The sequence below is a fragment of the Pezoporus occidentalis genome, unplaced genomic scaffold, assembly GCF_034315485.1.
Source record: "Pezoporus occidentalis ecotype Australia unplaced genomic scaffold, CSIRO_AGI_Poc_V1 ctg61, whole genome shotgun sequence".
In the NCBI taxonomy this organism is placed as follows: domain Eukaryota; kingdom Metazoa; phylum Chordata; class Aves; order Psittaciformes; family Psittacidae; genus Pezoporus; species Pezoporus occidentalis.
In genome coordinates, this window is record NW_026915955.1 from 1,957,280 (window position 1) to 1,970,597 (window position 13,318).

The window sequence follows — 13,318 nt, forward strand, 5'->3', positions numbered from 1 at the left end:
CTCAGTGTAAGTAGGAAAGAAAGGACTTATAACCATAAAATTACTAAGTTGAGTTTGACGGTCACGGAATTCATGGTAAAGAGTGGGGAAAAGGATGCTTGCTGTATGCAAGCTTTCCAGTCTGTGTAGAGGATAATGTGGACTTCAGCACTCCCGATGCTAATGTGGATTTTGTGAAAAGTCCGAGCAACAGACAAACCACCATTAGGGAACACTAGTGTATTATTATTACAGTTTAAAAAGGAAAAAGCAGAAGGTATTTGAACAATGAACAAAATTGTAATGGGTTTTCCAGGAAAAAAATGTAGCCCTAAATGGACAAATGAGGAATTGGCCATTATAACAACAATAGCTGGTTTAGATTAGGCTTGCCTCTTTTTTTCTTTTGGGTCAAATTACAAAGCACTTGAGTGCCACCAATGACATTCTGGAGCTTTTAGGAAGCATATGTGTGTCCTAAATTTATCTGTGGAGAAAGTGTTTTTTTTGTTAGCACCATCATGTAGTATGAAATCTGACTGTTAGAACAAAAATGAAAGATAATAACAAGCTGCTATGTATTAAAATGGGAACTGTTTCTTTTGAAATGCTGCTTAGATCCATGCTAGCAGTTTGAGGCCTTTGTAGCAATCCATAAGGGGGCCAGAATGCACACTACAAAACTTGCAGGGTAGTACTGGGAAAGAGAATAATAGCAAATAAAAGATTCCTTGAGATGCGTGCTTACCTATCCTAGCTCCAAGGGAGCCTCAAACCATTTGTGACAAGTAGGCAGCATATGCTTACAGTTGGGGATATTGTTTTATTTCCCATTCCTGCTCTAAAGCAGTAGGTCCCTGCCTCAGTCTGGAATAACCCTTGCTGCTGCATGTTTCTACATGCATGTGAATACACACCCACCCCTTCCCCATCTTCATAAGTTTCCTTCACTCTGTTGTGGTGCCTCCACCTAGGCTGTTGCTACTGACTCCTGCAGCCATGGTGTGGACCCCAGACAGGGCAGCATGCCCCAGCACGCTAGGTTCTCACCTCCCATGCGTGGAGCTGTGCTTTGGATTAAATTTACGTGTCATTCAATCAGCTCTTCCTCAATGGCCAGGTTTTCTAGAGCACTGCTCATCTCTCCCTGGAATCTTCAGATGGATTCTATGCAAAACTCTGCATGATGCTCAGCTATAGTGCTAGCAGCACCATAAAAACTTTGTTTCGTATTCCTTAGAGAGCAGGGTTGGTTCTATTTATACAACCAGTTGAGGGCTCCTTTTTGGACTGGAATGGTAACTCTGACTCATTGCTAGCTTGTGAGTTGTCATAACCACTAGATCTTTCCCTGCGCTTTCTAGCACCATTTTATCATTCTCTGACTTGCAATTAGCATTACCCGAGAAATTTGCACTTAGGCTGTCAGCTTTATTCAGATCCTTCTCACAGATTTGCAAAGCTCTGACTTCCAACCCAGTCTCTCCTAGTTTAACATTGCCTGCAAATTTAATAAGCATATTCTGTTCTGTAATCCAGTCTGCTAATGAAGATACTGAGTAATTTTAGATCTGAGACAAATTTTTTTGTGGAGTGCTTCAGAAATCTGGGGATGTGATTTTCAAGACATGTCCCTTTTTTCCCTTGTATTTTCATAGGTGATGAGGTTGTGGCTGCCATGTCCTCAGATGTGCAGGCTTTGTTATAAGACAAGTGCAATTAGGGCTGCATTTATAGGGCTATATAGGACTACAATTAAGACTATAATGATTTTAAAAGACCTTGGCTACAGCATCATCATCTGTTAGAGATATCTGAAGTTGTTAGGGTCACTGCAGTTAAACCGGTGTTGGAACTATTACAGAATCATAGAATGCCTTCTTCAGAAAATGGTGTGTTTACTTATTTGCGTCTGCACTTCATCAGTGTGCATGTGGGAAACTTAGAAGAGCTCACAATTATCCCCAAACCTGTAAGGTAGGGAGACAATTTCGATGATATTTTCTGAGGTAAATTTACTTCTGTAATAACACTCACAAAATGTATTACAGCAAAGGTTGGTTTGGGATGCTGTAATGGTGAGAAAGATGTTATAGAAGAACCTTTCACTAAATGTGGTGTAATAGAAATTATAAGCTGGTATGGGCTTAGATCACATGTGCAGGTCTGCTACCTAGAGGCAGTTATCAGAAAACAGTACCAGCCAGAGCAAATGGGGATGCTTCTGGAAACACAGGTAATCCACTACCTGGTAAAGTCACAGATCAGGAAATGGGTTCATTTCCTGCAATAGTCTTACTAAAAATGCATTATGTTACTCCATTTAATCTTAGGTACTTGTTAGTATAAAAATTATGTACATGATCATTTTATGTGCGTTCAGAACTGATAGTGGAATTTGTAGGTTTTATAAAAAGAAAATACCACTGCTGGTCTAAGAAAAAAGCTTTACAGTACTAGCAGGTACAGCCTGCAGCCTTTGCTGGTACTTGAGAAGTTCTTCTACATCTTTTGCTTTTCTTCAAGAGCTTGCCAAGCTTCCAGGCTTGACACATACTCATTAGGCAACATATGATACCAACCATGTATCCCATATTTTATTATTCTTTTAATATCAGTAATAGAATGTTGTTTTCTCTAGCAAGAACGCATTAATATCTTTCAAAAACTATTCTTTTAGTATGCTTGAACATACTATGGTTAAAAATAAAACATAAATTCATGCTGTTTATGACAATACGCACCGATAACAGAAGTGCAAAGATCAGGATGCTGAACTAAGCGTTAACAAACAAACCTCCCACCAAATCTTGTAGGTTTTGGCCCCGTTCTGGTTAATTCCTCACACCTCCAAGTGCAAAAATTTAAGGTAAAAAATTCAACCTCATGATGTGTCTATGCTTAAAGCCTTCAGCTGCCGCTTTCCCTTCCACCATCAGTCAATCTCTGACTTTACCCCTCCTTGCCATTTCATGTGCCCTCCTCATCCACGGCTTCTCTCCCGCTGCTTCAACCCCAGCTCTCCAGTTCTCCCTGTTTCACACTGCTGTGAAACTTTTATGCGGCTGAGCTCTAATGCATTTTACATCCTTTTTGTGACTATTTGCAGAAGTTACAGGAACACTCTTACCTTTGCCAATTCCTACTGCTTCAGTGCAGAGTAAACTCTTAACTGCTGAGGTCAGGAGACCCTCCCCCATGCAGGGGCAGGGGGACCTCTTCTAGCAACACCACAGGGACCTCCTCTTGTGGTCACTATCGGAACTGTAGTCCTCAAACAACATTCTAAACAGGTCTTCAACTTTTATTGGAAAATTCAAAGTAATAGGACCCAAAGTTTTCCATGTTTGTGGAGAAGATGGAAGCACCTGAGACACAGGGTGGAATTTTAGCTTGGGATAGAACCTGCTGATTCCCCACAGGGAACGAGAGCAAAGGACTTTCAAGCTTACTGCTTCTGATGGGGCCTTTGGTCTGAGTCGCCTACATCTTGGGTACACAGCACCAGTCTGTCCACATGTCCTGGCTGTGCTCAGTCTCATGTTCCTTATAGATTATGTCAGAATTGCTCACATGGACCCTTATGAGAAGATCGGACTCTTATGATGTGATTTTACTTTATTTTTGGTAGGTTGTATGTGCCAAAACTGTCATCTTTCTGAGCCTTATGCATTCTACCATAAGCACCCCTGAAAGCATCTTGGTCTCATGGCACCTGTGATCTTGTGAGGTCTGCTGGCTCTAGGATCAGGACAAAAAAGGCAGCCATAAGCTGGTCAGCTAGCTAGTGGGCTACCCATTCAGAGTTTCACTTGGTTTAAATGACATGGGATCTGCACAGTTAAAAATCCTGTGTTGTGGTAACTACTTACCTGACCTTTGTACTGAAAGTCCAACAGGGTCTTGATATTAGTTTGTTTAAAGTTTACAATGCAGGAAAGTTGTGGTACATATTTGGCCTGTAGGTTCCCACTCTGAGGTAGCTAAATTTCCAGTCCTCTGGCAAATCATGTCCTTGGCTTCAATAGTTTCTTTTCAGGTTTCATGCTCACTGTATGAATAGACATGTGCCTATAAATTTACAATGTCGGTATCCAAAAGTGTGACCATGTGAGAATCTGATCAGAACTGATCTACCCTGCTCAGAAGTAAAACTTTACGTGGATCAGTAAGTCACTGTTCTTTCAGTGCAGGACACAGCCAGATGGGTTTAATGCTATGAGACAGCAAATAAGGTGGGATCATGTGCTTAGCTCAGAGCAGTATATGCACTCCAGCTGACAGTGTCAGTCTTGATTCCTCAGTTAAATGCTGGAAGAAATGCCACTGTGTGGCTGCTTAGACAAGCGGCATGCTTTTAATGCATGGTTTTTTAATTCAAAAAACCATTTATTTATCTGATAATAAATTTTTATCTTCTGATCATTCTAACAAAATCTGTTAACCTAAGAAAAAAAAAGACCTGCATTTTTTTATGGGACCCATATAGATAACCCTTTATAGAGTTTTGTTGAGTACTTCAGGATACACTTGGTAAGAAATAACCAAGAATTTTACATGATTTACGATTTGCAGTGATTATGGTTTCCAAACTCCCTTTGTGCTGTCTTGTACTGCACAAGTCTTACTTTCAGAATCCAAAAGTCAAAGTCTAGTGTGCCCTGTGTTGAGAAATAGAACCATTTTGGCATCAACTCTGGTACCTCCAGCTTCCAACTTTCCTGGGACAGAGAAGCCAAAGAAATCCTATTGCCTCTTCTGTAAGGCCATCCCTGATCTAGAGTAATTTACTGTGCAAATGTCCCCCCATTAAACAATTTGTTTTCTGAGCAGTATTACCTGGGTCACTGAATCCTGTTGCTCCCAGGAAACTGTAAGGAAAGTTCCTTTGATAAGCTGAGCATGCTCTGTGATATAAATAAGTTCTGATGAACAAGATCCCTTTTCAAGTTTTCTTACTCCAAAGCTTAAAGTAATTCATAAACAGTTCATACCCAGTAGTCCTGCACCATCCTTTACATGCCATAGTTTTCTGTTTTTTGTTTTTGTTCTACAGTGTTGTCTTCCCTAACACTGACACAGTTGTTAACCTTTCTCAGTCCCGTGTTTGCTAGGCTAAACAGACCTGTCTTTGATGGGCTCCTCCTGTGAGATTCCTTCCTTTATCTTAGTACCCCAGTAATTCTTTGCACCTCTTCCAGGCTGAGCTCCTGTTGAATAAGTGTAGCTAGAATTGTGCACATTACTACAATTTACATTCCTCTCCTATAGGTAAGAGGTGAGTAACCTGAGGGAAGGTGAGGGATGGTGGTGTAAAGGAGACAGAGCCTAGATTTCTGGTAAGTTACAAACTACAGCAATCTTTAATGTTGGCTGTAAACTGCCACTGAAAGAAGCTCTACTGAGAAATGAAAGAGATAATATCATGTGTATAATAAAGATACCATGTGTCCCATCAGTGTGGGCACCACTGAGGGGTGTTTTTATCAGTCTTTTGGTAAAGGCTGCTTTGATTGCCCTGGGTCTAGTAGAGCTGCTCTTTCTCTCTTGTGGCAAGTTCCACCGGCACCAGTTTCTCTCTGCGCTGGCTCATCCAGCACCATGGGGTCTTCACATATTTCCTGGAGAAGGAGAAAAACACACCAAGGTTTGCCATCAAATACAGCTGACATGCTCTCCCTGCATTGCCCTGTCGAGCCTGGGTGTGGGGATGAACATGCAGGATGCTTCTGCCTGAGCGGTACAGCATGTCACACACCAAAGAGGCCTGACTCTCACCCCAAGGCATCAGCCTTGCAAAAATTCTGCCCACTGAACTAACTGTTTCCCTTATCATTTCTTTATTCTTTTAATCATTACGCTGGTAAGTCAGTTGTGAGTCCAAAAAAGCAAATGGCTGCTGTAAAGCAGCTCTTTGAACAGATCAGGAGAGTGCCACATTTTAAAAAGCAGGGCTGCTTACTTTTTCTATTATTTTTTATGGCCAAAACCAACTGAAAAGAATGGTGGAAGCAGTAAATTGATAGCAAAAATTGCCAGTCAGTTTACAGACAATGACATCTACATTTGGAGGTTGTAGGGAAATAGCATGTGTATCAATCAGCAAACCATTTAATTCTGTTCTTCAAATTGATGTACTCTTTTTGTTGAACGCATATAATTCCAAGGACCAATCTACTTCTAAGGGATGAGAGAAGACTGATAGGGTCAGAATAGGTCATATTAAATGAGTGGGAACATGGCATTCATGTCACCAGCACTCTCTTCTTCTCATTGCTATTCTCTTTTTACGTGGTGATGTGGGGACACATAACTCATACTGGAAGAAGCTTTTATAGGTACGAGCTCATGGAGTCTACAGAGCCACAGGGCTCAGTAAATGCACAAAAAATGCCAGCTAGAAGAGCTATCAAAACTCACATGGAGCCTTGAAGTATTTGAAGTAGTGTCCCTCTCCTGCCCTTTTTCTGCCTGCAGGCTGAGATACACAGCCCTAAATGTCAGATCACAGTTGCCCTTCTCTCTACAAATGCCAGTAAGCAAAAGTTCTGGGGAGCCAGGCCTGGCTGCAGGTGTTCCTCACAGGGATGCTAGATAGAAACCACCATCCTTTTAAAGCCAGTCCCTCAGCAGCAACTAAATGTCTGCTTGGCTGCTAATATCAACTCATGCAAGCTCAAGCCTTGAGAAAACCTGTTTTCTCCAGAAAAAAAAAAAAAAAACAAACCACGCAGTTTCCTTTTTTTATTAGCATGTGGCATTGGAAGGCTTTGTCCCTCTGGCACCTGGCAGATGCGATCACAGTATTAGTACTTACTGTTCAGCTAGTTCCATGGATATTTGTTCCAAAGAGCATCCTTTCGTCTCTGGTATAAAGACTGCCACAAAAGCCATGGATGCTAGGCTCATGATTGTGTAAATGAAGCACACCCAGGACAAGCCAATGAGCTCTGTGAAGAAAGAAAACATGTCTTTTGTTTTAAATTTTCATATAGAACAATTTATTTCTGTTGTTGCATTTTGTAAGATACAGCTCCTAATGCACAGGAGAGAACTTAGAAGCTAGGCTCTTATCCTTAGCTCACTTATTTGTGCCTGGCCATAATTTGGAAAAGAAGAGTGGTTTTGCTTTTTCTACTACTTCTTATGAAAGAAAACAGCAGCACCAGCTGTTAATATGGATTAACAGGAACCTATTAATTTATTTTGCTTGCAGTCATTCTGGAACACGTAATTGATGTAGTTACACTTTCATAAATCCAGATTAGAGACAGTTAAGCCAATAGAGTTACTGCAGCTTTACATTAATTGCAACTGAGACCAGAATAACAGCTAGGCAGGCATTAACAAGTCAAGCTCTGTGACAGGAGGGGACTTTCAGGTGAAACAGTTGATGCTGAGCACCCGAAGTGTGCACTATCTACTTTGGGGGATATTTCCTTAGGATCAACTCTAATCCAGTCCAAGGACTGAGCAAGTGTTGGCAGCTGGAGCGCATCTGCTGTGCATTTTCTGGCTTGTTTTTGTCCAAAAGCTTGTGTAGTTCAGCAGTGCAGTTCTGTGCTGCAAACCAAAATGCAGTGAGGGGAGGAGGGGCAACTGCATTATTTGCTTCTGGAGATGACCCTTGATCTGACTAGTGCTAGTATGGGCATAATGATTTTGACCTGGCATATTTTTCACAGTGTCAGCCAAGATAGTACTCAGGTTTTTTTTAAACATTTTAGTCACAGATCATGCTTATTTTCAAATCCATCTCAAAATGCATGTAACAGGATGAAAACCACCTCGACTTCTTGTGTGTTGATTGCCTGCGAGTAATGTAGAGTTAAAGGAAACCTGGAATTTCTGTTCCCTTATAAATGTTGATTTTCAGCATGTATTTTCTTCAAAATAAGACTGAAACCTAAAATTTACAAAACTTCTTATGAAATAAAATCAGAAAAAAATATTTTGAATCAATTCATTTCAACATCAACATTTTAACCCTTCCCCTTGTTTATCATCACTTTATAAGTTGCTATATGGTAGTCTGTTTTCTTGCATTAAAACATGAAATAATTTTCCCTTACAAAGACACCTTTTTCAAAAGGAAATTTTCTCAAAGCCAGGCCATTAGTGTAAAAAGGAATGATTTCAACAGGATTGTCTTTAAACATATTTGATCAGAAAAGCTGTGATCTGATCTCGATCAGAACTTCCATTGACTTCAGAAGATGTATGACTAAATCATACATTTTCAACCTACTGCTAAGGCAAGGGTGTTTTTAAGAGCTGGGGTTTACAGCCTGTGGAGTAGATATGCAAGGTGCTCTGATGGCTAGCACCATGAGGCTCCGAAGGGTGTGCTAGAAACAGTGACATTACACTAACAAACTAAATGGAATCTGAATCTGCTTCCTGAGGCACCACAACTGCTATTTTAGCAATGATGTTCATATAGGAAACATTCATTTTGCCCACTAGGAGAATATCAACTTGGAAGGACACAGGGAAATCTTACCAGTTACAGTCAAAAATGTCAAGGAGATGAGGAGATTTATACCCCAGTTCATGCTAGATGTCAAAGCCATGGCCCGTCCTCTGATGCCACCAGGGAAAATTTCACTCAGGACCAGCCAGGCCACTGAAACAGAAGGAGCAAAACATCAAACAAACAAACAAACAAACTAACAAAAAGTGTTGTCTTCAAAGGGGTGGCTTTCCTTGCTGTACAGTTAGGCAACCCATTCTCTATGGGGGTGGCGAGGCACTGGAACAGGTTGCCTAGAGAAGTTGTGGCTGCCCCATCCCTGGCAGTGTTCAAGTCCAGGCTGGATGAAGCTTTGAGCAACCTGGTCTAGTGGAAGGTGTCCCTGCCCATGGCAGGGGGTGTTGGAACTGGATGAGCTTTAAGGTCTCTTCCAACCGAAACCATTCTATGGTTCTATGATTCAGGTGAGGCGATTTTCCAGGGCGAGCAGCAGGTGGCACTGGGGCAGCACCAGCACACACAGAACCAGGGAAGTGAGCTCTGACTGCACAGCTGTGTGGGAAAAGGAGCTGTCACTAAATAATTCTCAAGTGACATAATGCTAATGGAAATGGGGCAGCAAACCGAAGTAATCCTCAGCTTCAGAATGGCACTGTGTGTTTATGCCACCTTATAAATCAACCGGCCACACTGGAGCAGGTTTGCCATTCCAGCTCTCTGCTCCATATAAATGACATTCCTGTGATATAAATTAAGAGAGAGGGTCTGATTTTTGGCTCCTTCATATCACACCACACCATAGCACAGGTGATCTAAATGCTGGTGTTGCTAGCCCACAAAAACAAATACAGACATGAAGAGCTGTCTGTGTAACCACCTAGATAGCAAAAGAAAAAAAATGACAGCACATTTCTGTACTATTCCTGGTTATTAGAAAAGCAAATAAAACAAAATAAAACAAAACTAGGAAGAAACCTCCATCATCTTTTTGTTCATAAGCAAGATGCATTCGCAAGAGGAAGCTTCTTGAAGAGACTGTGTGTTAGAAGATGACCAGCAAAAGAGCAGAGAGGTACTTGTAGATGAGTTGTGTCTTCAGACCTTTGGACATCATAAATTGCTCCTCTGTTATACTGTTTCTGTAAAATGACAGATGGGATTTTCTTCAAGACATTTGCATTGGGCAGTCTTAAAGATATATTTTAAAAATAGGTTCCCTGTCTGCGTCACACTGTCCTATCCCTCTGGATTCTTGTAGCATTCCTGTGTGGCAGTACTGGTAAAGGCAGAAAACAAAAATGTGCTGTGTAAAAAGACTAGAAAGTGCCAAATGAAAAGGGAAATAAAAGGGCCCTGAGCCTTGAGTCATCAGAACAGGTTGGGGCAATCTCTAGGTTTCTTTGCACCACAGATTTTAATTCAATAACCTTTTCTGGAGCTGGCCCAGACTTTACTTTTTTTAAAAAAGAAAAATACAAAGTACTTCACTCCTGCAGTGGGCATGACCTGGCAGAGTGGTTATTTTATTCCAGGGTATCACACTGTGTAATAGCCTAACGCTGTTATGCATAGTCAAGTGGCATACAGTCATACCACAGCTGCCATGTCCAACAGCAGCCATAGAGAGCAGTTTTTCTTTTTTTTTACTGAATTGGATCACAGTAAAGTTTAATTCTGCTGCTGACAAGACAAACACTGCTCTGAAGTAATGCTCTGGGTATGTTTTGTGCAGTGTCTACACATGATGGGGGAGCAAAGAACAGAACTCGCTTCTCTAGCCCATTGTTTTTCCTGCAGGCCGGCTAGCCCTGTGCCTGAGCACAGTTAGACCTGGCAAGGCATGGGGATCTCAGGATTGTATTTTGCCCCTTCTCAGCATCAGGACTGTTGAAACCAGTATCATTAGTCACAGCATGTCATGACAGGGAGTGCTAGCCGAAATGTAAAGCAGCAAGCAAGCAAGATGCAAAAGAGCCCTTCTGAGCAGTGTGTGCACAGCCTGTGGAGTTTGTCTCCGTGGGATGGCCTGGCAGCCAGCAGCCAAGCTCGGCTGGAAAAATTGCTATACACTGAGACTGGCAAACGGGATATTCACAGTAACGTTAGGCAGGATTTCAATAAAGTTTGAAATAATTCAATCCCACTTTCTGCACAGCATAAACCACCCTCCAGGAGCAAACTTTTTCTGTGGGAACTTTAGTCTGCATTTACTTCTAGAATCTTCTTGCATTCAAGCAACTCACAGTGGCTGCTCAGACAGGTAACGAGTGAGGAGGACCAAGTCCCATGAACTGGCATGGCAGCCCCACCAGGCTGGGTGAGCCCTGACCTAGATGGGCTTCATCAGCATCTAGGGCACTGGGGTACAGCTCATGCCACAGCTGAAATGTGTGGTGCTGTGGCAGCTCCAGTAACATGCATTTTTCCAAGGACAGACTGGCTCTTTCAGACTAACTACTGCAGTGCCTTGTCTGGGGGTTTGAAACATATTGTTTTTCTCTTAAGAAACCAAAATGCTTGAGGAGCTGCATCAGCTGCAATAGTGGTTAGCTGCTCTTACTTCAACCAGTTATTTAGTTCAGACAGATCCCACTGACACATCTGATCTATTCTTCATTCTGCTAATGGTAGCTACTTCCTCTGGCACAGCCCTGACCTCTGCTTAGCTGGCAAGGAGTGGACAGGCTTATTCCCTGCAGGGAAAGAGCAGTTGTAAAATTCTGGCACTTATTACAGTCTGTTTATCCCTTTCCCTAAGCTTGAAGCAGCAATAATGATCGATTCTTTGCTTTTAGCACCTCTCTGGGATTGTTTCTGCTATTTGTACTTTTGCCAAAAAACAGCAGCTGCTGTAGGTACAGAGGGGTTGTGGCCTTCTCTTGGGGAGCCAGTAACTAGGTTTGGGCTCCCATTCATGATTGCTGCTACCTTGTGCACTGTGTGCATGCAGCACTGCAGAAATTTAACCTGTACGCTCCCAAAGTCCCTGCAGAGTCAACTATGTGCTCTGCCTTCACCAGTCTAAGCAGTGGTATGTTACAGTGGAAATCATCTTATCTTTAAAAGACAGTCCAAATCCTCCTACTTCTCACACACATCTCCATCTGATGTGTAATTTAATGTGATTGCTGTGATAGCAACCACATTGCACACACAGTAGTTTTCATTGTCTGTTCTTGTCACCCTTAGCTAGCATTAGTGGATAGATGTGAAAAGAGCTGGTGCTCTCCTGGTGAGATGTGGATACGGGATGAGGCTAAGAGCTCAGCATCAGCCTCTGCTAGATTCAACAGCTGCAGGATTTGTTCATGCAGTGGCTGCAGGTAATAACTCACCCTTGCTGACCTGTAGTGCCTTGTATGTTGACAGCAATTAAGAAAAATTGTGCAGCTGAATGGTCTTTTATTATGGTATAAGTTATAGACTGCCTACTGCAAATGCAGAAGAAAATATTGCACTGGATTTGAACTGTTTCATTAAGTGCCACAGAAACTCGATGACCAGACATTCCTTGCTCAAGTGGGAAGGGCAGAGGATTCAGGTATACAAACAACCTCTTGACCGAATGGTGACATTCACTTCTAAACAAAGTCACAAGGGCTGTAGTGGCAGAAAACAGAATAATAACGGAAGATTTCAGCTGCTTCCATTAGGGCTAAATAAATTGCATAATGGAACACAGTGCTGGGACTACATTTTAGGTAGCATAGATGATGGTTTCTTCCAGGAATTTGCCTGATACTTAATAAGAGAAAAAAAGGCAAATCTTGCTTCAGTGCTGAGCATGGGTTCAAGTAGTTCAAGATGTTAACTGTCACAAAGATGCTCTGTTATATTGGTTATAATATTTCAAATTCAATATCCTTGTAGCAGTGGAAGAGCCAAGAGCCTACCACATTTTGTTTCAAAAGAAGAATATTAGAATAAGCCTGCTTTCTATAAAGATATTAAAAGGACCATCACGGTAAATACATCAGGATGTTATGAAGAATGTTTGAATTAACTTATTAGAGGCTTAAAATACATATACAACCAAATAAAATAAAATAGCTCAGCAGAGATAAGAAACTGAATGAAGAAAACTGTTAGAAATGTGTCTTCATAAAGTTGTACACTGCATCCAGACAAAGAAAACACAGTAGAATTGCTGAAAAGTTACTTGCAATATCATCCTCGGGCATTTTGAGTTTGCTGGCTACAAGGACAAGAAGCCAGGGATGGAGGATGTGACACTTGCCAGCACTGAAGAAAATATTCCTTGGGAATACAGGAAGTGGTCACTCCGGCAGAATTCTGCACCAAGCTGCAGGCTGGAGCTGGGATAAAGCTGAGTGATCTCAGCTGGAAGAAGGAAAGGAGGATATGTACAGTGTCTTGAGGAAGAGTTCTCTAGTTTTTTTTGCTGAGGAAAATGATGTCTCTTTGAAAGAGTTAAGGAACATGGGGATTCAAACGAATGAGCCACTGTTCTTTTCAGTTTCAAAGAGTTTTGGTAAAGTGCCAAGGACAAAAGAGAAGGTATTCATATTGATCAGTAGCTGTTTATAACAAGAAATGAAGCACAAGGCCAGTCTTCACAGTGGAAGATTACTGGATCTGCTCAGTATATTTCCAGGTCTTTCAAGTGAGGTTTGAATGCACATGAAGAAGTACTGATAGTACAAAATTATTAAGGCTAATAAAAATAAAGAAAGAGCATAAAGAATTGCAAAAGGATCTGAAAATATTGACTAATTTTGAAAAAAAAAAAAAAAAGACCCATAAAAGCCATTATCTATTCATCTGAAGCCAGGAGAAAGCCAGCCAGCAGTACCCACACCAGCATGCCAGCATTGCTCAGGGCAGAAGTGCTAGAGCCTCCATGGG

At 41.6% G+C, this 13,318-nt stretch overlaps 1 protein-coding gene across 1 annotated transcript in view; it reads right to left on the minus strand.

Moving 5' to 3' along the window:
• Positions 1–3,262: 3,262 nt before the first annotated feature.
• The window catches only part of SLC2A12 (solute carrier family 2 member 12), a 31,664-nt gene continuing 21,608 nt past the window's right edge, over positions 3,263–13,318 (minus strand). The window contains exons 3-5 of the mRNA XM_062639598.1: positions 8,483–8,605; positions 6,797–6,929; positions 3,263–5,600 (exon numbers count right to left, since the gene is read on the minus strand). Of these exons, the coding sequence (XP_062495582.1) occupies positions 5,504–5,600; positions 6,797–6,929; positions 8,483–8,605 (353 nt within the window). The 3' untranslated portion in view covers positions 3,263–5,503. The remainder of the gene's footprint in view (positions 5,601–6,796; positions 6,930–8,482; positions 8,606–13,318) is intronic.